The sequence below is a fragment of the Suillus plorans genome (genome assembly GCF_016647745.1).
Source record: "Suillus plorans strain S12 chromosome Unknown HD556scaffold_108, whole genome shotgun sequence".
In the NCBI taxonomy this organism is placed as follows: Eukaryota; Fungi; Basidiomycota; class Agaricomycetes; order Boletales; family Suillaceae; genus Suillus; species Suillus plorans.
In genome coordinates this window covers 87741-114881 of record NW_024537492.1, presented here as the reverse complement: position 1 = coordinate 114881, position 27141 = coordinate 87741, and the positions used below count along the sequence as shown (strand labels likewise).

General features: G+C 47.4%; 7 protein-coding genes across 7 annotated transcripts; 3 read left to right on the top strand and 4 right to left on the bottom strand.

Moving 5' to 3' along the window:
- Positions 1-159: 159 nt before the first annotated feature.
- Positions 160-4163, bottom strand: HD556DRAFT_111282 (glycosyltransferase family 2 protein). The gene is made up of 4 exons (XM_041296079.1): positions 2325-4163; positions 2038-2273; positions 1127-1989; positions 160-1075 (listed from the first exon to the last, which is right to left on the bottom strand). The coding sequence occupies exons 1-4, from the start codon at positions 3955-3957 to the stop codon at positions 430-432; spliced, it is 3378 nt and encodes a 1125-aa protein (XP_041153044.1). The 5' UTR covers positions 3958-4163; the 3' UTR covers positions 160-429.
- Positions 4164-4234: 71 nt separating this feature from the next.
- On the top strand, positions 4235-6512 carry HD556DRAFT_1421860 (kinase-like domain-containing protein). The gene is made up of 11 exons (XM_041304503.1): positions 4235-4361; positions 4426-4916; positions 4971-4996; positions 5048-5183; positions 5246-5302; positions 5354-5539; positions 5589-5619; positions 5672-5709; positions 5757-5990; positions 6047-6390; positions 6447-6512. Exons 2-10 carry the CDS (start codon positions 4635-4637, stop codon positions 6287-6289), a joined length of 1233 nt encoding a protein of 410 aa, XP_041153043.1. The 5' UTR covers positions 4235-4361; positions 4426-4634; the 3' UTR covers positions 6290-6390; positions 6447-6512.
- Positions 6513-6628: 116 nt separating this feature from the next.
- On the top strand, positions 6629-7264 carry HD556DRAFT_1249710 (uncharacterized protein; the record flags this gene model as incomplete). The annotated part of the gene is made up of 1 exon (XM_041298873.1): positions 6629-7264. A coding segment is annotated over one exon (636 nt), but the record flags the coding sequence as incomplete, so codon positions are not given.
- Positions 7265-7896: 632 nt separating this feature from the next.
- Positions 7897-12920, top strand: HD556DRAFT_1249705 (superkiller protein 3; the record flags this gene model as incomplete). The annotated part of the gene is made up of 16 exons (XM_041298872.1): positions 7897-8018; positions 8081-8138; positions 8192-8242; positions 8297-8382; positions 8434-8509; positions 8555-8839; positions 8892-9135; positions 9187-9326; positions 9362-9576; positions 9629-10026; positions 10075-10442; positions 10495-11400; positions 11449-11655; positions 11711-12321; positions 12371-12557; positions 12615-12920. 16 exons carry the CDS (start codon positions 7897-7899, stop codon positions 12918-12920), a joined length of 4260 nt encoding a protein of 1419 aa, XP_041153041.1.
- A 228-nt stretch (positions 12921-13148) lies between these two features.
- Positions 13149-13533, bottom strand: HD556DRAFT_1190623 (uncharacterized protein; the record flags this gene model as incomplete). The annotated part of the gene is made up of 3 exons (XM_041296162.1): positions 13149-13253; positions 13305-13365; positions 13436-13533. Coding segments are annotated over 3 exons (264 nt in total), but the record flags the coding sequence as incomplete, so codon positions are not given.
- A 119-nt stretch (positions 13534-13652) lies between these two features.
- Positions 13653-15588, bottom strand: HD556DRAFT_1421834 (P-loop containing nucleoside triphosphate hydrolase protein). Its single transcript, XM_041304502.1, has 11 exons — positions 15328-15588; positions 15212-15277; positions 15044-15154; positions 14887-14981; positions 14737-14834; positions 14503-14684; positions 14315-14451; positions 14095-14263; positions 13972-14046; positions 13848-13925; positions 13653-13794 (listed from the first exon to the last, which is right to left on the bottom strand). The coding sequence occupies exons 1-11, from the start codon at positions 15346-15348 to the stop codon at positions 13756-13758; spliced, it is 1071 nt and encodes a 356-aa protein (XP_041153039.1). The 5' UTR covers positions 15349-15588; the 3' UTR covers positions 13653-13755.
- A 1407-nt stretch (positions 15589-16995) lies between these two features.
- HD556DRAFT_110398 (uncharacterized protein) lies at positions 16996-26057 on the bottom strand. Its single transcript, XM_041296078.1, has 44 exons — positions 25748-26057; positions 25309-25687; positions 25232-25256; positions 24866-25181; positions 24702-24810; positions 24552-24642; positions 24168-24501; positions 24021-24112; positions 23839-23968; positions 23573-23788; positions 23475-23522; positions 23316-23419; positions 23206-23260; positions 23023-23157; positions 22599-22974; positions 22466-22548; positions 22282-22411; positions 22186-22229; positions 22098-22136; positions 21876-22045; positions 21771-21825; positions 21701-21712; positions 21496-21650; positions 21188-21442; positions 20528-21138; positions 20455-20468; positions 20373-20406; positions 20293-20320; positions 20194-20236; positions 19594-20144; positions 19502-19542; positions 19353-19447; positions 19261-19304; positions 19108-19208; positions 18958-19053; positions 18865-18911; positions 18742-18814; positions 18447-18688; positions 18333-18395; positions 18023-18282; positions 17790-17975; positions 17492-17741; positions 17244-17440; positions 16996-17193 (listed from the first exon to the last, which is right to left on the bottom strand). The coding sequence occupies exons 1-44, from the start codon at positions 25845-25847 to the stop codon at positions 17080-17082; spliced, it is 6543 nt and encodes a 2180-aa protein (XP_041153038.1). The 5' UTR covers positions 25848-26057; the 3' UTR covers positions 16996-17079.
- Positions 26058-27141: the final 1084 nt, after the last annotated feature.

The following is a 27141-nucleotide window of genomic DNA, read 5'->3' as shown; positions in this document are numbered from 1 at the left end:
TAGAAGACAGGGTTGGATCCCTCGCGATCAAAATTGCTGCAAACGATCTACATACATCACGAAGTTCCACAATTGCAGATAGTTCTTGTACGATATATATCACTGCATCGCACAAATAGAATAAAAATTCTCTATCTGCTATCTGGTAGCGCTTCTCATCTTCACAAGTAATCTCGCGCATCAAATGAGAAAAAAAACAACTTGGAGCATGTACATGATATTATATATAGTCCTGTCATGTATTCGTAGAGAAAACAGTTAACAGCAAGTGTTGAATGATTATAGTATCTACCATGGTTCCGTACCAAATATAGTGAGCACCCTGTGGGTAAACATATGAGATACTTATAAAAACCCACACAGACACTATGTGCAGTATGTATGAAACATCGAATGAGATACCGTCCTCACAAAAACAAGCGTCCCAATTTAAAACTTCTCTCCTGGATCTAACGGGCCCAGCGGGCCATACCTCTCACCGGTGCGATTCCGGTCCTCTATTCGTGTGCCGTACGGTTGATGCTGTACGGGGGGTGTTCGTGAGCCCGAGTCGGATGACGCGTAGGACATGAGACGCTGCTGTGATGGGTTATCACTGAGCTGATACCGTGCGGCGTACATCGCGCTCGTGGGGGTCCGTTGCGGGCTCTCGTCATCATCAAACCCACTCTCTAACATCGCCTCCAACTCTGCACCGCCAACCACCTTGTTCCCATCAGCCCCATGCCCAGAGGCAAACAGACCGACAGGCGGAGCAGGGAACTGAGCATTGTTCTCGTTGTATCCACCAATCTGCGGACCATAATGATCGTCCTCGGATGACACAAAGGAATACGTGTCTGATCCGTCGCCGTATGGACTACGTGCTTCATTGCGGGCGCTTAGTAGGTCGTTTTCAGAAATGTACCCCGCTGGATGCATACGATCAAAGTCACGCCGCCGCCGTTCCTCACGCTTGAGTTTGCGTAAGCGTGAGCGCTCCCAATCTTCCCAGCGGCGAAGAGTAACCGAGGAACCATCGAAGGTGCCAGAGCCAGCACCATGCCCTTCTCCCTTTGTCTCCCCTTCCACTTTCCTGTAACCTATCCGTTAGCACTGCAGCTTGCACGAAACGGAATGTACATACCTCGTCTCTCCCCATGAGAAGTCATCAAAGTGCCAGAATGCATACACGGGAAGAACAAAATTCCACACCGGAAGTGCCACGAGGTATATAATCATCCAGAATACATATACAACCTTCCTCGTTGTTATCAATATCAGCACAGCGGGAAGACCCAGTACAGACACAAGTAGCATGAGGGGGATCGCTTCCTCGAAGGTTGTTGGGGGTTGCATGATCATGCCCACAATGAGCGCATACGTGAGCACGATGGCGATGGGTAGTACGACCGTCCCGAGCAAATCCATGAAGACCACAAATTGCATGCTAAAACAGAATGTCCCGCATAGATTGCGCACAAGAACAAGCTCCATGAGATTATGGATCGTGCTGTTAATCCATCGACGACGTTGAGAGAGGAGAACTTTGAAAGTATCGGGTACAACAGTCCGGCATTTGGCTTGGGGTAAGAACATCATCTTGCGATTGGGGAATGTACGAAGGAGAATGGTGGTGAGGAAGCGGTCTTCTCCGAGTAAAAGAAGGTTCTGTTGGTGCAGCGTGGTGACCTCGCTTTGACTGTATTCGCGTACAATTTCAGGCTTAACAATGAGAGGTATCCAGTCGTCACCCGTCGTCTTGCGCGCTTTCAGTCGAAACATGGAGAAACAGCCAGGCAAACATGAAACACCACCAAAGACGGATTCGAAGGCTTTGGCTAAGTGGTGGGAGATGAAGTATTCGAAGACTTGGATGGCGGTGACCCAGGAATCACGTTTGTTAGCTATGCGGGTCTCCCCGCAGACGCCCATGATCATCTGGTCGTGGTGCATACAGTTGACGAGGTATTTCAGCGACTCAGGGTATACTTTGGTATCGGCATCAACCTGTGGATACATCAATACACGAAAGTGGAGTGATAGATGAACACGTACCATCAAACACACCTCAAAAAAGTCAGGCGTGACACCCATCAGAGTATGGATCTTCCGGAACAAGTCGAAATCAAGAGGGGTCATCCGATCGTTATATGTGACGCGAGAGAAAAAGTTCATGAGAATGAGCTGGCTGTCTCGTTTGCCGCGGTTTCCAGGTTTTTTGTCACTGGTAGCCTCGGCCTCCGTTCCACATTTGACAACAATCACAGTAGGTGTGCGACGACCAGCAACCGCTGACCGATGTTATTAGCACTAGGCCCTCGCACAAAGAAATGAAGGCGTACTGTAGTGTCCTGCATAGACCATTGCCCTATTTTCCCGCTTCGTTCCACTTCCAATTGCAAGATAACTCATGGGCATGGGATTGCCGAATCGAGGATCCGCATCCAGCAATCCCACACATATATCAGGTGTGCTCATCTTCTCTCCTGCACCGGTGATCATGCCATCGGCCACAATAAAAAGTAGCTTGCGTGCATCAGAGTAAGTCGTCCGAGAAATGGAATCCAGCGTGGAACGTATAGAGTCTTCACCCTCAGAATAGCATGTTACGAGGCAGATGGCGAATAACTCGGCACCAATTTGCGTGAGAGACATGACGGGTGCAGCTTCCGGTAATAAGGTCGTGCTGGAAGATGCAGGAAGGCGGGTAGGGATTGCTTTAACGAGTTTCTTCGACCCATGAGGGCCAGCCCATGGTGCTGTACCCGTGCGGTTGTCAACTGAGATATTTGCACCCCCAGGCATCACCGCCGGACTGATGGCCGACCTGTTGAGATGCGACGTGTCCGGGTGACCTGCAAGCCTTGCAGACAGGAACCAGCTAAATACACACGCCATTGCAAAGCGGACAAGGACGAGGGCAAGGATGACGATGAGGCCGACATATAGGAAGAGGGAGCTGACGAAGCAGCCGGGGGTGATCTTGGCTATGTTTCCTGCATAGTATCGCTGATAGAGGCATGGAACTGCTGTAAGGATGTCAGCACGGTTGTAGAATAGACGGGTGCCATCCTTTCCACTAGAGCTCGCCTGCGTCTTTAGGATAGTGCGGATTGCGAGATCTACGGGGTCGGAAGCTACCGGGCTGGGATGTTGTGTCATGTAGGGATTCATGTTTAGCACGGCACCGTCAATTACGAAATAATTTGGGAGGGCGGCGACTTGGTCCCAGTCGTAACCAAGCAGAAGAGTTGTCTCATGGATATCGAGTTGCGTAAAGGTGGAAGAGGCATTGATTGCACCAAGAGGACAGTCTGTTGTAGATATACACGGTTGGTCCAAGGCAACACGGAATTTGAGACCTTGGCACGCGGAATATTGGCTGGCAGTGCGATAGAAGTAGGGAGTGATGTCCTGTCCTGGCTCTTTAAGGGTGAGTTGATCGAGGTTCACACTTGCAGGACTGTTGGCTTGGGTGACATTGTATAAAATCCCAAGTATGCTCAGCGTGCCGGGGAGTGAGCCAAGAATCGAGTACCGCGAGGGGTTCATGCTGGATGTCTCGGGACACAAGACCTTCTGAGTGCCGACGGTAATGAAGCCAATGATGAAACATAAGATAGCAATGATGAAACATAAGGCGATTTTCTCTCTCCATGCCTGTATCTTGCCCTTGTCTTTGAGACCCCCGAGAGAGCGAAGCAAACAGGATGGAGCCCAGAAAGTAACGATCTGAGCGAACAAGCGCCATGGGTCGAAACCACTGCTCCGGGAGCCGGTTTGAATAGTACCTGATGCGGAGGGGGTGAGGGATGACTGGGGATTAATGAGAGGTACTGGTGCGACACTTCGCTCCGGGCGAGTGAGGGTTTTTGCACGGCGTATAGTGGTGCCCGTGGGCTGAGGTGGACGATTTGTAGGGACTGGGACATCAGCAGATGCGTACGTAGGCTGTGGTGCGAACCTAGCCGCCATGACTCTCTCCAGAAAAAAGACTGACTTGTACACCCAGAACGGTGCTTTGGTATCTGGGAATAATAAAGAGCGGTTAGAAATGAAAGACAAGGGAATAAACGAAAAATCGTGAGCCCGGAGCAGCCAGCTGAGTTGACGTTGTAGTTGAAAGTCAAGCTCTAGCGTAGCAACAATATTCAGCGCTTAGCACGTGAGACTCTGATACGATATAGCCTAAATGTGACTACTAACTAATAGTCACTTTACTTTGTTTGCCAAATAAGTCTCTCTGGTTGTTCGGCTTAGTAAATACTGTCACAGTAAGAGGCTATAGTTTCTCTGCGTACATCCTAACAGTAAGTACTTCACTTAATTGATAGATATCGTTCGCGACCACTGCTCTTGCCGCCAAAAATATCTGTGCTGTGCGTATCAGTCGTCATCCATGACTTTCTAGAGGAGTTCTAAATTCCATTATTTAATTCACAGGCGCTAGTGGGCTACTAGCGGATGTTGAGCGGATGCCAATAATATCATTGGGCAATGGGCACAGGGCAATGGGCATGCACGATGACATAGGATGACCCCACGCTATATAGCTTGGAGCTTAAATTCTAAGTTTCCAGCATATGAGACTAGCGCCCTCTGAGATCTCATGATTTAGACTCGAACTCACCACTCGACGGACAACGCTCCAAATGTCGAACCCACCTCAGCCATCGCATGACATACGCTCCAAATCTAAAGCTGTGCAGAATGGAAGTGGTCAACGTATTTTGACAGTCAATCTTATCACACGCTCAGGCTCCCAAAGAGGACTTTCCCGGGGCAGAACAGTGACTACTACGGCAGCGCGTTCCGACACTGTCTATGACGACCCCTGCACCTCGAGTCAACAGGACGCAGGGCAGTCCAGCGAGTCCACGGGGAACCACAAAGTCCCTGAGTGCAGCACCCGGTCTGGGAACGACAACTCACAGGTTTGCACAAGTCGGTATCCCAATCAGTGTTGGTTCCTGATATATTTTACTTAGGCATCCACCTCGGAACTTCCACCTCCGTAGGTGTTCATACTGAAACAAGTCTTCATTGATTCAGCTCCCTTTTTTAGTCCCGAAATACAACTGTCACTAGCAGAAGATCTGACAGGTCAGATCTTCGGTGGAATAAATGATTACGCTGCCAGTGGTGCATTCGCAAACGTTTACAGATGTGAATGGAGAAAACCGTCGGGCCCTGTCAAGAAGGTCTGGCCAGTGGGCAGTGCTGGTGTCACTTGCTGATCAGCCTGTCCATTATCGCACTACAGGTCGCAGTAAAAACCTTCAGGCATCACACGAATCCCATCTCAGAGCAGGACTTAAGAGTAAGGGTCTATTTTTTCTGTTTTGAACACTATTTTACGTGGATTCGCTAGAGGTTTCGACGAGAAACTGCAATATGGGCACACCTCGTTCATGACAATATCGTTACACTTTATGGAACGACAGAGCAGTTCGGGCCAGCCACAGCACTTGTCTCCCAGTGGTTTCCCGACGGCACGCTGTCCCATCTAATCAGAGAACAGGGTGCTACATTAACCATCAAATCCAAATTGAAGCTGGTAACTTAGACCTGTTTAGCTGCAATGGACCTCAACTGAATTATCCCAGCTTCACGGCATAGCATCTGGACTCTACTATCGTTTGTAATTCCTTCATGATCGCCTTGTCTCAACTAATAAATTCGCTGTTAGTTCATTCTTTTCCTGTTGTTCACGGTGACATTACGAGCGTGAGCTCATCCTCTCTACGTTTAATTGCACTCACTAAACAATGCAGTCTAACGTTTTGGTAGATCTCAAGGAAGGAGAATACAAGGCTTGCCTAACGGACTTCGGTTTGTCAAATGTCCTCTGCGGACATTTAAAAATGTCCCAAATTGAAGGATCAACTGTTCGGTCTGGTGCAGTCAGGTGGACTGCGCCTGAGTTGCTCAGGCCACATGAGCTCCCTTCCAATATTAAACCGACCACGCAGAACGACATGTATTCTTTTGGTCGTGTCATGTTCCATGTAAGTGTAAGCGTTTTGAGCCCACAAAATTACACTTAATGTGTCATTCATCCCAGTTGTTGACTCTGATTATTCCTTGGCATGACATTGACGAGTACAGAGTCATTCAAAAAATACAAAATGGAGAGGATGTCCCACGTCCTGAAGTATCCGAGGCGATGTCTGACGTCACAGACCCCCGCTGGGGTCATATCGAGCAGTGTTGGTCAATTGATCCACCTGCTCGTCCATGTGCCCTAACGGCTATGAACTTCATAACGGGGGAGCTGGAGGCTTTGAAACAGGATGTAAGCTCATGACTTATCTCGTCATGTAGGAGTAGAGTTTCTGACTCTGATAGGACGTCCTTGATGACGGGGTACAAGAAAGCCGTCAAAATCCAGACTTGGTTGCGGAGCAGGTATGAACTCGCCAGTTTGTGATTGAAGCAATCTAGCTCAAATGTTTATCAACCAGTCAACTGCACGGTCGTTTCAGTCTTCCTTGCAAACGCTTGTTCCATCACGCAATACCGTTCCCTCTAGTCCTTCAACACATCATCTCTTCTCTACGGTCTCGTCGCTGGTGAGAACCTAGTGATGTATTGTGTTTATCTGTACTGATTCTTCCACGCGATCAAGTCAGTTACAGGTCCTTTGAACGTGTTACTTTTCGGGGAGACTGGAGTTGGAAAGAGCGCCATCATCAACCTGATTATGGGATGCGACGTTGCACAGACGTCGCCAGACGCAGCACCCTGCACATTGCAACATACCCCCCATGAAGTCAATCTTGCAGATCGCCAATTCAAACTTTGGGAAGTTTCCTCGATCGACTCAATGGGTTTTTTCCGGGCCCTTTTTACAAAATGGCGCCTGAAAAAGTCATTCAAGAAGCTGTACAAAGATGACGGAGTCTACCTTCTTTTATATTGCTTGAGGGGATCGAGGGCCCAGAGAGCACTGATCAAGGATTATAAATTCTTCACTGACATCGTTGGCTCCACAGCCACTGTGGCAAGCCGCGTACCGGTCGCCGCTGTGGTCACCTGCTTGGAAGACTATCCCAAGGACATGGATGTGTGGTGGACGAAGAACAAGGACAATCTGGAACGCCTCGGAATGCGGTTCTCCGCACACGCTTGTATCACTTCTCTTCCTGACGATCCAACATACTCGCTCGCGATGCGCGCACGTCGACAGAGATCAGAACAAGTCATCCGCCGTCTTATTTATGGGTCCTACAGAACAGGTACCGAAACACCTCGCAGTTCCAGTCCAGCTTCGACTCGATGAAAACAAAAATCTGGCTTAGTTGCGTATTATTGTCTTCGGAGATTTGGGTTCCCCTGGCAAGGCGCTGTGCGCACATCACTGTTGAAAAATCCGTACAAGGCTTTATCCTGTTAATGACCGTTCTGCATTTTCCTCTGTATGACCGATATGTATCCTTTATGTCACGCTATACTAGTAGTACTTACTATGTATATGTAGATCTGAGTTCGATACTAGCTCACAGTGCACTAGTAGCACCATTTCTCACTGTATCGTTATTGTTATTTTTGCAAACCCTGTATCTCAGGTTCGTCATCGTCTTCGATTGACAAGTCTAGTCCTAGCCGCTAATAAAGAACATATATATCACGCTGGCGAGCCTGAAATTTTGAGACGATGCAAATCAGAACGGCTATGTAAATAGATCCGGTCTCGCTTAGTAAGCCACCGTTTGATCTTGGTACATTGGACGAGTACTACCACAGCTTCAAGCAGTAGATCAACTGGGCATAACACTTGTGAAGACATCCTGCACGACGCTTCATTTCTACGTAAGCTCAAATACATTACTATCCTCACATAGGCCAGGGCGGTTTGTACCCTAGAGCGCTTTTCGAGCGCCCAGTCGAGTTCTTGCCCGGCGGCTGCAGATCATGTCATCATTCGCGAAGTCCAAATTGAAGGCAGCGAGAGATGCTATTGGAAAGAAAAAGTACGAACAAGCACGTGAAGCCGCTGCACAGGTCCTCGAATACGAGCCTGATAACTATACCGCGTGCGTTCCCAATCTAAAAGAATGTGTTGCGAATCTCATATCGACTATCTTGCGCTGGGCAGCCATGTGTTTCTTGGTCTTGCTCTCTTAGAACTCGGCCAGCATGAGACGAGCGAGCAAGTAAACCTGACGATCGTTGTGCAGCGCATATAAGCTAATTTTTTTTACCTCAGTTTTATCGAAAGGCCATAGAACTCAAGGATGATCAAATACTTGCATGGCAGGTACAGTGTGTTGCTAGCCTCAAATAAGTGATTCTCACCTAGTGCAATGCACAGGGAATCGCAAAGCTTTACGAACAAACTCAGAGGTGGAACGATTTAGCGGATACTCTGGAGCACATAATGCAAATATTCGCCAAAAAGTGATTGCGTTCTCATTGTGATGCATACAGCTGAGAATTGAAATCGTACAGTGACGACGCCACGAAATGTGCTGAGACCCTTCAAAAATTAATGGATATTCTCCGACAACATGGGACACGCCGTGAGGTATGAATCTGCCCATCTTGAAGACGTCTTTCTCAACGTGTTTAGGTCATTCAAGCATTATACTCTTACCTACCAGACTCCACTTTGTATCCGGTTCTTTCAACGCTCCCTCCACCTGATGCTACGAATCCCACATCGACCTCAATTTTTCCTACTCAATCGGCAATCCACAATTCACTCGCTGTATATGAGGAGCTTGTATCCCTGACAGAGCGAGAAGAAGATATGTTTATCAAATCTGAGTTTGACAGGCGACGTACTCGCCTTGGAGCTCCTAAACCTGAGCAACTCAAGAAAGACATTGGCATCGAGATTTGGCATTCGTCAAAGGTAAAGCAGCCTTGCGAACACTCCGGTTGTCAGGCTAATCTTGACCTTGCAGCTTCCAGCATTATACAACGATATTCTCAATCACCCCAGCACCTCGGACGAACTGCGGCGCGCCACAGAATCGAAACTCGTTCGATATAAACATCAATTGTTTCTGGCACTCCCCTCTACTGACCCAGAAAAACGCCAAGTTGGCATGCAATTGGATGACATGGTTCACGGTATCGTGACGATCGGCATTCCGGATGAGTTTGCCTGGTGCATCTGGTTTGAAGGGAAAGATTATGATACAGTTGGTACTGGGCACGCCATCAAATTAACCATGATTACTGAATTGGCTACTCTAGAGGGTCTTGGTCTTGCGTATCTCAAGCAGTTCATAGAACTCTTCCCGACAAGTACATTAGCGCTGATTTTGACAGGATACTTGACATACAACAAGGCTGCTTATGGTGACGAAGAATCAACAGAAGAATTGACCTTTGCGGTGGATAGCGACCCTTATGGCACTATTCTTGCAAGTTCACGAATCACGCTGTAGAAGATATCGATATCACTGACACTGACATATCTCTTCAGGATGCCTTTTCAGCACTCCCGGACTCATTACTAGCGAACATGATCACAGCTCGAGTCCATTTACAGGAACTCGAATACACAGATGCCATCAAAGTCGCTGAAAGCGGTCTGGAATTGGTGCGCAGGTATGAGTCAAACACAGCTCGTGAACTCCAAGAGTATGTGGAATTAGAACCTTCAAACTGCAGTGACAACTTATCGTCCATTTAGAGTGCGCAAGGCCTTTCACATTATTCTGGCCACATCCTTCGTCCACCTGTTTCCTCCAAAGCACCACACTCGCGCTCTTTATTTCTTAAATGACGTCCTGAAGCAAGATCCTACCAATGTGGACGGATTGATGGGGAAGGGGTATGTTTTCCGATACGCTGAAAAATGGGAGGAGGCGGAGGTGCTATTTGCGCAAGCAGCTCAGCAGCTCCCTGACGATATTGACAAAGGTGTGGAAGCAAAAGAGGAGAGTGCGTGGTGCCTTAGTCGGATGCATGCGGATGCTGGCGTAGATGCTTTGAAAGAGGTCTTTGACACCTTGAAGGATATCGAGGACCGTGACACCAATAAAGCTCGATGCCTGTGGCGGATTGGAAGATGTTACTGGGATCTAGGAGGTATAACGACCCACGCCTTTTGCCTCATATTACTGATCCCTATTACAGGAGAGTCTCGCGAGGAAGCTTTCAAATACTTCATCACATCGCTCAAACACAATCGCGAGTATGCGCCAGCATACACTTCGCTAGGTCTATATTACTCAGAACACGCGTCACCGCCCGACCCTACTCGAGCTTCGAAGTGTTTCCAGAAAGCATTTGAACTGGATGCTCGTGAATCAGAGGCTGCGAGGCGCCTTGCAGAAGGCTTTGCTGATGAGCGTGAATGGGATCTGGTTGAGGTAGTGGCTCGGCGTACTATAGATGGTGAAGGCGGGATGAGTGCGGGTATGGGGGAAGGAGATGCTGCAGCTTCGGGAAAGTATCTTCCGACAAACGCGTGGGCATGGAAGGCTCTCGGTGTTGTTGAGCTGGTAAAGGATGTACTTGTGACGTTTATTTCCAACCTAACTTTATTTGGCACAGATAAGGAGGAACTATGCGGAATCCATCAAGGTTTTTCAAGTGGCACTCCGAGCGGATGTCGATGACCAGCTCTCATGGCTAAGACTTGGCGAAGCCTACAGTAAAGCCGGCCGTCATGCCGCTGCCCTTAGGGCACTTGGTCGAGCTCACGAGCTTCAACCGGACGACTGGATGTGTACATACTTTATAGGGGAAGTCCAACGGCAAGCGGGAAGGCTTGCAGAAGCTCTTACCTCTTTCCAGTCTATACTGGATGTTCGTCCCACTGAAGCTGGTGTCCTTTTATCTGTTGCGCAGACCTACCTCGACCTAGCCCGACATGAAAGGTTTACCGGGTTTGTTACCCGAGCTGAGCAGTCTTTTATCTCCTGTGTCAACGTTGTGTTAGTCGCCATTCGGGAAAGCCCGGGATATCGTGGAGTCGCCTGGAAAATCGCTGCTGATGCTCTATTTGAGTTATCGGTAATCACTATCTTCGCGGATGAAAACAACGTCCGTGCAACCGTGACCGTGGTCTGCGAAATCATACAAGATCAAAGTAGCGCTCGGCTGGCCGGTCTATTCAAGTTCACAACTCTCTCTCCGGACGACCGAGTCACCGGGCTGAACGCACTCGAAGCTGCTGTCGCTGCCTACGATTACCGCATCACAGTGGGCTCTTCCGACGAAGCCGCTCTCCCAAGCTCGTTGTACGACCTTGCTGTAGCCCTGCACGAGTGGATTTTGAAACAGCCATCCGGTACCACGGGGAAAGCCTTAGAGGCAACAAACTCATTCTTGGTTCAAGCCCTACAGTTAGAGCCTGGAAATGTCAGGTTCTGGGTCGCATTGGGTGATCTCCACTTTGCACAAAAGCCGAAACTGTCGCAACATGCGTATATCAAGGCGATCGAAGTTGACACCAAGGTTGGTGGGACACATATCCCTGTTGCAATCTCAACTCAACCTATCTAGAACGTGGTGGCGTGGACCAAGATTGGTCTCCTCTACTTACATCATAACGACATCGACTTGGCTACCCAAGCATTTACGAAGGCGCAAACTCTTGATCCGGATCATACCCTGGCTTGGATTGGCCAAGCATTGATTGCAATAACAAACGGCCAAGAAGCAGATGCTCGTACATTACTTGAGCATGCAGTCAGCATGACAGCAGACGTGGTAAATACATCCCCGCCGCCTTATATTTGTATAAGCAACTGACCCGTGGTTCAAGCCTATGGCAGACCTGCAATTTGCCTTGCGCGTTCTTGTTACCGTAAACGATTCGAATACAGTTCGTGCACCCAATACAGATCGCCTTTTAACTGCCTTCTTCGTCCTCGGGCGCTATTCTCAACGCTGCCCGGCTGATGCCTGCGGCCTCCATATCTTCGGTCTGATTTGCGAACACCTTGGAAAACTTGAACAGGGTGTGGAATACATAAGTCGTGCAATTACTCTTCTAGAAGCAGCATACGAGGAAAAGGAGGATCCCATAGTCGAACGCCAATTTATCATCGCACACACCAACATCGCGCGGCTCCGTCTTGGATTGCAGGACTATGAAGGATCATTGGCATCTTTCGAGAACGCTCTAGGTCTACTTCCTGAAGATGCAGAGCGGGAATCACAGATTCTACGCGTACAAGCTCAATACGGGTCTGGGTTAGCGTCTTTCAAGATGGGTGATCTTCAGGCCGCCATGGCAGCATTCCAAGCTGCTTTGGAAAGTGCCGCTGACGATCGTGTTCTCCGAGGACAGGTTACTGTTCTGCTGGCACAGACGATGTGGGCAATTGGGACACCCGAGTTCCGCGAGTCTGCGAAAGGCTTGTTACTTGATTGGTCAGAATGCAACGTTGATGATTCCCAGTCAACTAATCTATCGCTTTAGCATCACCTCCGATCCAGAAAATTTGATGGCAATCAACACTCTAGCTGGAATGGGGATACTTACTGAAGACGATGGGCTAGTTGATGCCGCACTCTCCGAAATTCTGTCACTCCCTGTAGAACAAAGACTCGAACTTGATCCTCAAGGAGACGTACCGTATCTCCTCGTGCAACATTATCTTGGGCTGGTACGAATTCCAGTCTTAAATTGTTTGAGTGCACGATCCTGAGATTTTTTTCGGCAGGGTGACTCTGACAAGGCAATTAACATCGCCCAAAAAGCCCTTCATGTTGAGCCCTCGAATCTGCAGATGAGGCGAGAAGTCGCATCTTTGTTGCTCATGCAGGGCGAAAGAGACGCTGCGTCGGCCATCCTGGCATCTGTAGCGCTGAATCAAAACATTGCAGAAGCAAAGGCCACTCTTGCATTATCGGCACTTGCACAACCGATACAGTCTGAAAGAAGTGCACAAAAAGCAATCATGCTGGATCCCGGTCAATTGCGAAACTGGCAGACTTTGGCTTATGTTCGAGCACAGGAATCGCTGTGATATCAGGTAGGATAATGTACACGTATGTAAAAAGAGGCTCAATACCCGATCATCCAATAATGTGCCCGTTGTATGGATTCCTGTAGAATGTCGAGTACTGCGATGACATCCATTGGCATAACTCTGCCCCTCCAGTAGACGGGGCACGACTGTCACCGTTTTCCTTGAGCAGCAACCTCTGTAGCATCGCCGATGAGTATTGAAAGGATTCACTGCATGAAACTTCATACCTCGTCGGGTTGCGTCCTCCAGCAGCTGAGTATCGACGTGTTCTGCAGGGAGCTGCACATACCTCACAACGGAACCGCGGATAAAGCAGTTTTTCACCGCCATCTAGAAACAGAAATGAATATGGAAACCGGATAGAAAGCGTACATTAAGCACCATGTGTGGGTGTCTCGCCTCGTCCAGTACATTGATCGAATCTAGACGGATGTTGAGAAATCTGGGCGAAGAATGGGAGTGCATCATCAGTGACATTGGATCTATGCTGAGATGGGAACTACGATACTGACTGGTCTACCGACTTCAAGACTCCGGTAATCGAGAGATCGTTCTTCAACTCGACGGTTACTCGTTGATCTGTCAGCGTCTTGAAGACGGAGAAGATAAGCTTTTGGATATCCAAATTAACAATCAGTCAAGTTCGCAGCAAGACGCTATGAAAGCTGACCATGACTAGGAGCAGGACTTAGATTTTGATAGAGTGGTGAATGATTATGGCCGGTGACATCGGTTCGCTAACGGTTATTTGGAGCAGTGGCTGTGCCCAACCGCAAGGAGACGACCTCCTGATATCATAGAGAAAACTAGTGCTACAATATTGTAATAATATCTACTCAAAGTCCGCCATATCGAAGTTGTACATAAAGTGCTAACAGTTATTGTGGTCAGTATTTGCCAGGGATGGTGGAAATTTGTTTCTACCTTGTATAAGCTCATGACCTTCACTACCCAAGCCTCTAGGTGATAAATCTTTTTGTTGCCAAGTCGCATTCGGGTCTCCTGTACACATGTAAGAAACTGAAAAGTTCAGCCGACGCCCACGTACATAAAATGCAGCCCAATGCATAACATCGGCTTTCATAGCCTCATCTACTCTCTCCACCACTCGCTCTGCAACGGTCTGGACACTATCAGCAACCTGTTCAGTATGCTGTACAGAGCGGCTCACCTTCAATATGATAGTTGGGGGAATGCAGTGGGCAAGAAGCTCGTAGAGTTTTGCCCGGACTTCCAAAACGCGTGCTGGTGACTGTTCTTGGACGATGAGATCAGCGACCTTGTGGCAGTAGATTTCCCAGTCTGGTTTGGCTATTGTCAGTGAACCTGAAAGATCTGGCCTGCACACGATGAGTCGCTGTAAGAGCGATACGGTTGCAGATTGAACATACGATTGCATTTTCAAGGCTTCGAAGACGAGTAATGCTTTGCGCATGTTGCCACCAGAGTCTTCGGCGATCTGTTGTGATGCTTCTTCAGGTAAGTCGAACTTCAGTTTCTTCGCTACATGTTCCAAGACAATTTGCATCTAGAGGCGATCACCATCAAGTTTAAAAAGAGCTGCTTGATGTCTACTCACTTCTTCTGGATTCGGTGCAGCGACTCGCATAAGTAGACAACGACTCTTTATTGGTGCTATTAGTTTGCTGGTGCTGTTGGCGCAGAGTATTATTCGCATGTTTGACATGTATTTCTCCATCGTTCGACGCAACGCTGCTTGGGCATCACGGGAAAGAGAGTCTGCTTCGTTAATCACAACGACTAACAAAAAGGTCAGGTTGACATCTGATTATTACGCAATGTTGGATGGTACCTTTGAATCTATGCTTCGCGTTCAAGTCTACCTGCTGCGTCTGCGCAATTTCCTTTAGCAAATCTTGAATGACAACTCTGTCATAATTTCCGGCCTCACTTCAAAGCATTTTAGACGATTCAGAAGAGTATCAAATGCCGAATAGCTGACCTGGGAGTGATCTCGATGTGAAAATTGCTTTGAACGACGTTTATTTCCAGCTTGCGTTTCGACGGTGAGATAAACACTCGTTGATCAATTTTGAGCTTCGATTCATGTTCATCAGCATCATCCAAAGCAAATCATAGAATTATACGACTCCTCTCACCTTCTCAACACCACTCCCAAACAGCTGCCTTAGAGTACAACTGATCCGTGTCTTCTTTCCAGCTCCAGAAGGCCCGTAGAAGAGCATGTGTGGAAAGTCGGCTGATGCAGCCTGTATGTATGACACCATATAAGACACATGACCCTAAAACATCTAAGAGCGACTTACTAGAGATTTCAATCGAATAGACAAACTCTGGTGGTAGTGAAGGTCATCCAAAGTCTTTGGTCTGAACTGCGCGACTATGAGAATGGCCAACCACCCAACGTAAAAAAGCTTCTCACTTTGTCTACCCAGAGAGACATTGTTGGAAAGAATTGAAAGCCAAATTTAAAGCGCGCAGGAACGTCGAGTTGAGAGCGCGCAGTCGCGTGACGTCACGCGTTAATTGTCACGCATCTGAAGGTATATTGATAGATGAAAGTGGAGCTACCAAGAAGTAATCTTAGAGTTACAGGACCAGAAGGTAACCATGGCCAGCAACGACGCCATATGGTTAGTTGCGAAAAGGCGTTGAAAAGAAAATATGACCGTGCAAAAGTAGATAAACCCCTGGGAATGAAATTCTTCCTTTTCCGTTTTTCCCACATGAGAGCTCGAGATCACTACCGCCTCATATCGCTCAGTGCTCACTATTTCTAAAGCCTACCGTCTTATACCTGTGTCCGTTCCTTCACATGGCGGTACTGAAGTGACTGTCTTTAGCGAAAACGTTCACCCTTTTAGAGTCTTCACTGGTAGCTCAACTACAGCTTTAAATGACTCTGGGGTCTTTGGAACATCCCAGCACGTCCGAGTCAACGTGCCTAGCACGGGTGAAAAGACAGTTTGACATTGAAATATTGATGTATCAAACAGGTCTGAAAGACTTATCAACCAGTTGGCCTACCGCAAGATAACGAGCAGCCTTCTAATAGCTCACCAGAGTATCAATGGGGTATGGAGATTGCAACAATACATACATACGTAAAGATCACAACCCTATTAGTGAAAACAAGCAGACTATAGCGTATTCGATTTCCCAGATCGCAAAATAAGATACAATAAAATTACAGTGGTCCGATCGTGGTGTTTCCCAGGGGGGTGGGCAGAGGAAGAGTGGACTGGAATTGGGGCGAAGTTTCAGTTTTAAAACCCAGGACAGTTAGAACGCATGCTTACTGGATTGAGTCCGGAGGGCCCAGGTACCGCAGATGCAAGGACTCCAGAACTTGGTGTGGAGGATCCAAGTCCCGCCGTCATGGCTGGCAGTGAGGGAACCAGTACGGTCAAACCACCAAGCGACGCCGTCGCCGTTAGTGACTGGCCTGCTGAAGAAAGGTCCGCGAGACTGACGCCGAGATCATACGAGGCAGTGACATGGTTTTGATTGATATGGAGCCATGGAATTTGGTATCCGCCACTGCCCACCCTATGCGGTATTGGTTAGTGACTCCATGCGTCCTTGTTATGTGCCAACACTGACCTCGTCGTTACTACACTTTGAATGTCCAAATAGCCCAATGGAATGATGGGCAGGGACGCAAGGGCACCCTTGACTAGCTTAACATTTCCAAACTTTCCACTGTTGACAGTCTGCTTTGGAGGGATTATAAATGAGCTGAATGCCTGGTCTAAATGCGCATAAATTTCTCCATTGATCAAGCCATCAGCCTGCACAAATGAGATCTCGAGTTCAGTATCGAGAGGGTTTGTAACCTTGCACAGTATGAGTTTATATCTAGAGCACGCGTGAAATTATACGTACATCGAAGCTGAGATTGATTTCATTTGTCACGAGTGTGGCTAGGGTGATTTCAGGGTATAAGTGGGAGATCATCGGATCGACGTTCAAGCCTGCAACTTCTATAAGTAATAAAGGGTGGGCAGACGTGATTCTGCTTACCCGTGACACTACTTGTCAAAGTCACGCCTTCGAGTGCCGGCTGGAGTGATGCAAATGGTGTACTCGCAGAATCTCCTTGAATAGTAACTGGAAGGCTGTTGCCGGTTTGCAGGAAGCTGGTGAGGAAGGCCTACGTCACAGAAATCAATAATCAGGTTATAATAAAGTCCATGACAGCAACCTCAGCTACGGTATCATTCGGATTTGCCGGCTCGTAATGGAACTCTCCTGGAATTGTATTTTCTCCTGGAACCAAGTTGAAGAGCTAAACGAGAAGTTCAGCTAGGGCTATATCCACGTCAATCATTCACGCACATCGAATGCTGCTCGACCAATCATGACATCTTGGTAGTACACTGGCAGGGCGATATCAACCGTGTCAAGCGAGATGTTGGACGGGTTGTTCATCGAAGACGTGAGGGGCGAGATGATATATTGATCCCCACCGTTCCCACCACTGCCAGAAATCGAGATGTTGGTTATTGTTGCCTTACTATCAAAGGAGTTCATGCCTATTGCACAGGTTTAAGCATGAACGGAAGCTAGTTCGTATCGAAACTCACCACTTAGGCTTGAAGGGACATCGAAAGCAATTCCTGAGATAGGAACATCGCCAATGGCAGTCTTGGCAGTCACATCAGCGGTTCCGCTCAATTCTAGGTCTGCCGAAACCTTGTCCGTCACTTGAGCAAACATGGCTTCAAAGGCGCCGTTGTTAACTGAAGTTAATGGGACATTATGGAAACTGATTGGCAAGGCAGCGAGATTCCCAGTCGATACCCCTCCAATGTTGTCGGATTGAGGAAGGTTCAGCTACAAAAGGGTTAGTGACAGCTAGTATGGGCCAATAACCAACATTACCTGAGCGGCAGCTGTACCTCCATAGTCGAGGTCTATGTTAACGGTAGACTGAATAACTTGTAATGAGAAACCGAAGGGATTCTTGTATTGTGCCACGGTATTATTGGAACCTGACAACGGAGAATATGCCTGGTCCTGGTTCTGCATTGTCAAGCTCAAATCCGAGAGTACGATGGATTGGATAATCTATTCATCATTAGTACAAATTTCTCCTGCGTTGTCGATGAACCTACGTCAAACTTCTTTCCAGGCAAAATGACATCAAGTGTGAGAGTCTTAAAGGCGGTACTGAGCCAAGTTACTGGTCCGTTTGCACCTGGTGGTTGAACAGTGTCACCTTGAACATTCAGCGTGATATTGTCCGCAGCTAGGTATTCTGAGAATAATTTGCCAATAGTACTCAGACCAGAGCCACTTTGAGGTATCATTTGTCCACTGAGGTGGGATGTCACTGACGACTCGGGTGGGAGGACGAGCTCACTAGCGGTAAGTGCTATAAAAGGTATTAGAGAGCAGTTTCGACTATATCGAATTTTCACTCACGTCCAATGTGAGCATTCTCGAAGTAGGCTTGAAATCCAACATTTCCAAGGCCGATGCCAAGTTCTGGGAGAAGAAATTAGAAAGAGAAGGGATAGTAGAAGGAATTACACAAACGAGCAGGGGAAGGAATGACAGAGTCTGTCGATATCGTAATTCCCCCAGCTGGATCGTCAGAGGGGAGTTGGAAGTTACTGATCGTGACGCCTGGGAGACCATTAAATGCTTTCAAGGTGACCGTTTTTGACATCGAGACTCCATTGAAGATTGTTCCCAGAGCGGTTAACTTGAGGGAGGAAGTGGAAATCGTCCAATCAAAACTTGGATTGTGTAGCAAATACGTCGCAAATGAGGTGAACCTGGTACTTTTATCAGCATCTACAAAAGATGCCGCGAATACAATTATGCTCACTGGACTTGGTCGGTGATTACTAGCTGGCCTTGCGTGTTATAATTCGGTACCCCGGTATTCGCGGCAGCACACACTATGGATCACAATGAGTATCCCGCGTGTGATCTGTTTGAACCAGCTAACCTGGAGGCAGTGCAATTGTTGCAATATCATGGCCTTGCCACGTTACCCTGTCCGACATGAGCACACGCAGATAAAAATCGGGCGAAGACATACGTCACTGGGTCAACAAACTCGATCAGAGCATCTAGAGGGCCAACGTTGGTCAAGGACCCTTGCAAGGAGAGCTGGAAGCCCTCATTTGTGATGTCCCTATCCCGACCATCAGTGACCATATTAGATGTTAAATAAGTGGTTGAAGCATACGTGATGTTTGCTTGGTTGAACGCTAGCGTAGCACCATTGACAAGGTTTTGGGTAATAGGACCACCCACCGCACCGATCAGATACAATGACGTTTTGTCCGTCTGTAATCAATCGAGTGATAAGCGTCGAGGCAAGTAGAAGTTCCAGACTTACAATAGCCGAAACCCCATATTGATTGAAGGCAAGATTCGTTACGTCTAGTGAATCACTGAGCTTACCGAACAACTGACAGTCAAGGCACTTACAATCATCAAGTTTTACGGAAGAATCCACTGCAAGTGTGACTTGTAAACCTTTCAACGCGTTCAAAATGGCGTCGTCGATGTCGAATTGGTTTCCGCTAGTGTTTTTTACATCAGAAAACTCTAAGCCTGGAGAGATGCTGTGATCATACCTGACGCAAGTTGGATTACTTGTATCCACCGACGTATTGATCTTGAAGAAAAGGTCATTGAGGTGCTGGTCGAGAAAAAGCTTGAAACATACAGGTGGGTGGAAGCTCGGGTTATCAATAACCAGCTGAAATAAACTCGTCAGAGGACCAAGGTTGACATTGTGCTCTTCAGCGGAAGTGGTAATCAACCCAATGATGGTCAACGGGTTGAGGTTGAAGTTAAATGGAAGCACAGTCGACGTAATATTGGAATGTCCATTAGCATGGATTGGGTTTGAAGACATATCAACATGATTGATAGCGCCAAGGGTCAGGTTATGGTAGGTCGCGATTGCAGTGACTTCGAGCAGATTGATGCTGGCCGAGAACGGATTTGCCAAAGTGAAAGTCGTTGAGGCCACACCAGTTTGAACGATATCAGTTGGAAACTCGAGGGAGGCACTGCCAATGAGGTTCTGATGCAAGGCTGGGATAGTCACTGGTGACAAATTGATCTGCGCGAGAGCTGGTTCCAAAGAGCCAATTGAAGTGGAACTGGAGGTCCCCATAATGGTTGTTTGCGAATCGACGCCCTGAAGGTAGTTTTCGAGCATCGCTTGTCCTGCTGCTGTTTGCGCAGCTCCTTGAGGGGAGTAATGGACGTCTAATGGATATGATGAGCAAATGTCTACACTCAGAGCAAATGACAATACCAGTAGGATAGGATAAATTCCCAGGCTGGATGATCATGTTGCTCTACAGATGGAAAGGTAAACGTCGAACGGAGGATCTGTGAGATCATGAATACCCACCAAATCGGCAGAACCAATGACTTGGTTTCTATTGACAGCCAGTTAGTGCGTATTGCATAGGAATTCTAGAAGATGCTCACTCAAACTGCAATGCAAACGCAACATCGCCAGCACCTGAGAGCAAATGTCAATAGCAACAATCAAATGTACGCTGCCACTCACCGATTGTCAGGTTGCTATGAGCAAGTAAAGATTCATTTATATTGTATTCGTTTTCATAACAGATTTCACGTACCTCGGGTTGAAAAGTGAAGTGTCCACTGTAATAAGCAAGTAATCCGAATATCCGTGGTTGACATCCAGGTTGGTAACAGAGGCGGGTTTCGCCTTGAGCCCTTGCAATCCCGCGATCGTAGATTGCACAGAGAACTCGATGTCCACTAGAGACAATACACCAACGGCCGTAGAGGCATCGGCATTCGCAGCGCCCGACAGCGCCAACATTTGCGAAGATCCCAGCGTTGTAGCAGCCACGAAATTCTGGAAAGTTTCATGCTGGTCAGAATACACAGCAAACGGGACATCATTAAACGTCAAGTAAATGATACGATTCTGAATGTCAGTCGTGCTGGGGCCCCATGGGATAACCAGTTCAGCAAAAGATTGGCCATCATATCCAGCAGTAATATTCTGCGCAAGCGCCGTGATATCGATTGGGAAAGCAAAAGGCAGAGTGAATGCAGTAGTCGTCAGATTACTGCCTGACATTGGATTGTATGCTGTAGCCTCAGTGAACATGAGAGATAGCTGTTCGAGATTAATCGACTGAATGATGCCAAGTTTTCCTTTGTTCGGTAGCGATGTCGCTACTTGAAGGGTTTGTATACCTTCATTTAGCCAAGTGACCTGCAGGTGTGATCAGCAGGCACCATTCTGACGACAACAGGTACCTTACATCGCTCGGACCAGCACCAGCGCCATAGACGGTGACCTGACTGTCCATGCCATGAATATAGTTGTTGAAAATAGTGGAAACAGTTGCGAGCCCTTCTGAAGAGTTCTGCGGAATGAGCCGACCAACTAGACCAAGTGATGAGGTAGAATTCGGCGCTAGCGTGATGGTCGAAGTCGAAGAGACTGGAGCTATCTCAATACCATTCGCATAGGTGTTGAACGCAATGGAGCTAAGTTCAATGCCAACTTGAGAAGGCTACAATACAAGAGATATAAACGAGACATCAAGATTGAGCAAGGAAAACATACATTGATGACCTCTGAATCAATCGTCAGATGGATTCCACCAGCAGGGTCGTTGGATGGGAGGTCGAAGGAATTGATAACCACACCATTCTTAAGACCATTGAAACCCTTCAAGGTGACCACTTTGGAAGGAAGAGAGATGCCGGATACTTCGATGCCTTGGGGCCTATCAATAACATGGTACCAAGCTTCCGCGAAATTAACATACCAAGGGCACTGACTATGTATCCGCCGAATACTCGTAAGTAACAATACACTTGTACTCAGCATGAGCGTACCAGTCAGGTTATCGCCAGAAATGTCCCATTCAAACGATTCGCTATTTAGCATAACCTAGATACGTTCAGAAAAAACTGCAATGTATTGAATGATATTTCTCCCACCTTAGTAAAATTGGCCAAATAATCTGCGTTGGCAACTTCAAACGTAGTTTGCACATTGAGAGTAGCTCCGACATCACCGACGACATTAACGGGGTCCATCTTCATCACGCCGATCGGCTGACCGCCCCACGAAACAGTGAGTCCGTTGTTGAACGTGATTGTTGCGTCAACTGTCAAAACCGGGTTAAAGAAGCATGCGCTAAGTGGAACAGAAGGACAGACAAGGCCCGGCGTTTGTGATGCTTCCATTCAATTGTGTTCCTATAAAACTTCCGGTAAGATGTGGAAGACATTACACTCTGACACATACCAAACATCGTCTCCTGAGGGTTAGTGATGAGAACAGATTCCACACTACAACACGATTTCAGCGAAAGTTAACTGCAAAATAATCGATGTCAATTACCCCAGGATACTGCCACCAACGACCTTCTGAACGATAGGTTTTGCCAAGATAGGTAAGATTAAGTTAAGGCTGCTGTCCGTGGTAATGGGGACATCATTCTGAGTGTAACTAAGTGTCGTCGCGTAGTTCCCTGTAACAGTATTGTTGTGAGCAATCGAAAGCAAATTCACCGCAAAATTCGAACCAATCGTAAGTTGTGCAGATAGCTCTATATCACTCCTTAACTGCTTGAATGCTTGGTCAACAAAATTTGGCAGATTGAATCCCCTGAATAGTTGATTTAATATCAGAAGCGGAAAGAAAACTGTAGAATTTACGTGTATATGTTATCTCTCCGCTGTTGTTGAGGAACTGGCTCAGAGTCCGCTGTCGTGGCAGTTACATACTGATAATCCCCAAGAGCTACGATGCCGTCCAGTTGTGTAGGATCCAAACCTGCCTGCACGGCGAGCACGCGAGTCAGTGTGAAGAGTGTTGGCGGATCATAGTTCATGATCATATTGAGAGCAGGAGACTTCGAAGTCGATTTCCCTGCAGAGTTAAAACTTGTCGCAGTATTAATAGAACCAAGGTACAAGCCATGCGAGGTGACATTGGATGAGATACTGGTGATGTCGAAGCCCGCGGTGAAAGGATTGACGAGTGCTACAGTGACCTGACTGATGTTGTTCGTAACGAAAGTGGTAGAAAGGACTACTCAATCGTTTAACAGGTTGGTCTGAAACAAGCAAGCCAACTTACTCTCCAAAGAACCCGTCGACAAAAGACTGGAGTTGAGGCCAGGGAGCGTGGCAGTGATGTTCATACTTTCAAAAGCCTCCAGAAGAGAAGCGACCTGTGTGCTCCCACTGTAGCCTACGATATTAAGCTCCACGTCTGGCAACCTAATTATTACCCTCTTAAAGGTAAAGATTTAAGACATACCTTGACCGCCAACAAACTGGCTAAGTGTTTGCAATCCTTCGGGTGAGTTGTTAGGCTATAAATGTGATTAACTGAAAAGTTGTGGGCACAAAGACAGTAGATGACCGTACATCAAAAGCAGATATCGAATGAACCGAGTTATTCCCCATGCTCAGTGTCAGATTGGGCATCAGTGCAGTTCCGAGGATTGCACCACCGCGTTGCAGTTGGAGTTCTGTGACAATAAATGTATCAATTTCAAATACTTACAATTAGCTGCTACCACTAACGGAGGTCGCCAGTAGCGAGATCAAGATTGGAAGGGTTATAGATGGACACTACGAATGAAATCAGCCACAGTTTAATAACAGCTAAGAAGCCTTCTTGCCGTCGATGCTAAGATTAAGGGCCTGCTGGGTTCCGCCAATAACGTCGACAGCCCCAATAGTGGTATACCCCTTCAGACCTTGCAGGCCACTGAGGCTGGTTGACACGTTGACCTTGATCGGGTCCAAAGTAATTTGACCAATGCTCATGTTCGCGACCGCGCGAGAATTGCCAACCAGCAGGAAATCGGTCGTGGTAGAATCCGTGAGTTCCATGTCTGCAGAATATACAATTACCAATCGCACCATTCAAAAACAGTACACTTACTGAATGCGGCAAAACTGCCATGATCTGGATCTGTAGCGTTCAAAACACTATTCAAAATGGTAATGGTAATGGTGCCCTCAGTGTCTGTCGGGCTCAGCACAGTGATTGAAGATGTTGATGCACCCAGAGGCTGCGAGGTAAGACGGTTACCAGCAAATTGAAAATGAAGTGGACAATCATACCGTATTCAGACCCGCTACATCCGAACCGTTTTTGACAATTGTGAACTCATTCTGAATCTGGTCGATAGACAAGCCAAACCCGAAAGGCAATTCTGTCGCGCCTGAGTCAGACATAATGACAGCACTGCTTTCACACAAATCACTCACGCATGGTCGCATGAACTGAGTTACTATCCGTTCGCGGGGTCCATGCCGTCTCTGGGGTGAACGCAAGCGCCATGCTCCCTATCTGGATAGACCGAATTGGGTTAATCGGCGTGGTTGACTTAAATGGCACCGTTAGCTGAAGGCTTTCCAAACCCTGGCTAAGCCAAGATATCTGTGAGCCATCTGGCTGCAGTGTTGACTTGCCCATTGCAATTACAGGCGAACTTTCGAAATTGATGTAATTGGTGAAAAGCTGCGAGACTGATGCAAGGTTGGCGGGCGTCGTCTGGGGTACCAAAATACCGCTCAGCGTGATGTTGTTAGGACCAGGGACCTGAAGCGAGTTGAGACATAGAAATTGAGAGATTAGAATATACGACCTACAATGTTCGTATTGAATCCCGTTCCAGTACCAAGATAGACGTTTTGGTACACGAGGTCGAAAACTACTGTTCCCAGCCCCAGTGTGAAAGGGCTATACCAAGTTATCAGGTCAGAATGTAATGAAGGCTCTAGGTTGAAGAATACGAATACCTTGTATTGTTCAACTGCGTGACAGCTACAAAATCAATGCCTCCCTCAGGATTGTCACTGGGTAGTTGCATATCCTTGAGAATGACATTTCCAGCAAAATTGTTCGTGCCTCAGAAGAATCCTTGTCAGTTGCACCAAAATCTACGTGAATGAGAATACTGCACCATTGATGGTCACCAGCTTATTGAATGAAATACCATGCGCGGTAGGGAACTTCATCGCCTGAACATTCAGATTAGAACTCTGTAATTTCCAAGTGAAATTTTGCGATGTAATCATCGAGCTTGTAAAGCGGCCGAAGGCGTTTTGATCTGTGATGTAAAAGGTCGTCGTATCGTTGATCGTTGCCCGTTTATTGGAAGCATACAGGGTCGAAAGCGACATATAGCCGAGAGGTATTTCAACACTGCCATTTATCCAGCTCACGTTTACTGGCTGCGAGAAGGCCACTGTGGCGGAGAAGATACCAGTATGAGATACCTGAAGCCGATGGTCAACAGACACAGTTGCAATGTAATGCAAATACCTACGACGCCTAGAATTGCTAAAGTGAAGCTGCATGATAAATCAGTGAGCATGTTTACTGTGTATTACGATACCCGCTTACGACGTATTTGAAGGAGACAATATTGCCGCTTGTTGGATATTCAGCGTGGATTGGTTAATTACATACTGAACGATTGCGCGGAGCACAGGGAACAGAACGATGAAAAGCAATGCGATGCCCAAACAAGCGCCAACGATTGAAGTGACTATAAACCATCTTCGCTTGTATAGATGAGGTCTAGGTGCAGCAGCAGGCAATCTTGCTGCATCTGTATCTGCTGGTTGATGCTCTGATTGAGGAATATCGGCTTCGGTTTTTTGATGTGCAGGGGCATTGATTGTTATTCCAGCCGGAGTAGTACTGGCAAATGGATCAGCGAATAGATCTAACTCTGACTGAACGACGGCAGAGCCAGCTCCTGCAATTGGGGCAGCATGACCTGTAACGCAGAGTCACGATTATGTCCCACTAAATTAGGGTATGACGAGGGTCACATTACCTCTCAATGACGCGGTCGACCGACCACCAAGAGTGTGGGTGCTGCTGCTGTCGAAGTTTTCTCGGTATACGCTTCTCCCCGTTGAGGGCAATTCCTCCATCTGGCGAAGGAATGTTGCAAAGCCGAAGGCAAAGAGTGTGTCACTTAAAGACAGTGATGAGTAAAAAGACGCAAAATTGGGCAAGCGGGGATGTGAGGATAGTTGGGAACCCCAGACTGGTTGCTTGAAAACACAGCCGGGACAGTAGTACTTCTACTGAGGAAAAGAGCGTTGCGGATCTGGAATGAAACTTGGTAGGGCGTTTTTCTAGGATTAATAGTCTGCCCTTTAAATTATGACGTGAAGCCGTTGCATATGGCGCGAAGATGTTCTAACGAAGTCACTCCGCGGCTGATTTGATCTGTGCCCAACGGAGGCTATAATACGGGTATCGCGCGATGGAGGAAAAGAATCTTGATTGGCCATGCTTCCCTCACAGGACAACAAGTTTGCTCGCAGATTCTGATCCAAACGTTAGTCAATGCTTAATGGGATAGCTGAAGGGCCGAGTCGAACACAACAGTGTTCTGATGGAACTAGTAACGGAACGTTGAACCTTATGGTTCGGAATCGCGAACGGCGAAACAGATGGGTTGACACGGGTCTTCGGATGTTGGCGAATGAGGTCAATAGATAAGTCACATTATTATAATATGCATATACGCACTACTATGTGCACTCGGACGTCTCAACTGCAGGCTACAGGTCATTCCAGTCGTTTTCAACCTTCCGAGATTGCACTGGGGAGTTAGGTCAAGTTCAACGTAAGATGGCACATCCATGGGCGCGATCATCCGACTCATCGGCATATTTCGTTTGAGTATGACCTTGCCGGTGCGGCTACACACGATAACGCCGCAAATGCAAAATGTACGTACCATTACCCGTACTATTAAGCACGTGACATCTCAGGATCATCCGAATAGCATGAAGACTGTTCAACTTTTTGCGTGTTCACTGTTCAAACGTTCAAACGTTCACAGCCCAGCCACGGTTTTCGGTCTGCATCTCACCCGGAAGTACTTTTTTCGACATCAAATCAGAAGAACGTGCCACCATATGGCTGTCGATATCATAAGTTATTATTATCGAGTGGTCGATCCACCGGTGACCTCCTACACATAACAATGATCATGGGCGCAACGTGAGCGTCATTATTATTATTATGATCCTTCGAACTTCTTGTACCACAAGTACAAAGTTCGTATCCAAGTGCTGAACTCGGCCCATCACCGTTTCACTGCCGCTATTTACAATTCGTTGCTTTGCTTCGCGAGAGAACGTGCGTCTTAATCGCCACTGCATCTACGTTCGCTGTATTGGTTCTTAGAATTCATTGAACTTGAGCTATGCA

Bases quoted from the DNA above. Each gene is read 5' to 3' on its own strand.
- HD556DRAFT_111282 (XM_041296079.1), bottom strand. From the start codon at position 3,957: ATGGCGGCTAGGTTCGCACCACAGCCTACGTACGCATCTGCTGATGTC. The intron at 1,990-2,037 runs GTACGTGTTCAT...ATGTATCCACAG, and splicing joins TTTTTGAGGTGTGTTTGATG to GTTGATGCCGATACCAAAGT. The intron at 1,076-1,126 runs GTATGTACATTC...GATAGGTTACAG, and splicing joins TTCTCATGGGGAGAGACGAG to GAAAGTGGAAGGGGAGACAA.
- HD556DRAFT_1421860 (XM_041304503.1), top strand. From the start codon at position 4,635: ATGTCGAACCCACCTCAGCCATCGCATGACATACGCTCCAAATCTAAA. The intron at 4,997-5,047 runs GTAGGTGTTCAT...TCCCTTTTTTAG, and splicing joins ACCTCGGAACTTCCACCTCC to TCCCGAAATACAACTGTCAC. The intron at 5,540-5,588 runs GTAACTTAGACC...GAATTATCCCAG, and splicing joins TCAAATCCAAATTGAAGCTG to CTTCACGGCATAGCATCTGG.
- HD556DRAFT_1421834 (XM_041304502.1), bottom strand. From the start codon at position 15,348: ATGTCTCTCTGGGTAGACAAA. The intron at 14,835-14,886 runs GTCAGCTATTCG...AATGCTTTGAAG, and splicing joins CACATCGAGATCACTCCCAG to TGAGGCCGGAAATTATGACA. The intron at 14,264-14,314 runs GTATGTTCAATC...CATCGTGTGCAG, and splicing joins GAAGCCTTGAAAATGCAATC to GCCAGATCTTTCAGGTTCAC.
- HD556DRAFT_110398 (XM_041296078.1), bottom strand. From the start codon at position 25,847: ATGGAGGAATTGCCCTCAACGGGGAGAAGCGTATACCGAGAAAACTTC. The intron at 24,643-24,701 runs GTATTCGTATTC...AACTTGGTATAG, and splicing joins ACGCAGTTGAACAATACAAG to CCCTTTCACACTGGGGCTGG. The intron at 21,443-21,495 runs GTATGTTTTCCT...CTTGTATTGTAG, and splicing joins TTGATTCAGAGGTCATCAAT to CCTTCTCAAGTTGGCATTGA.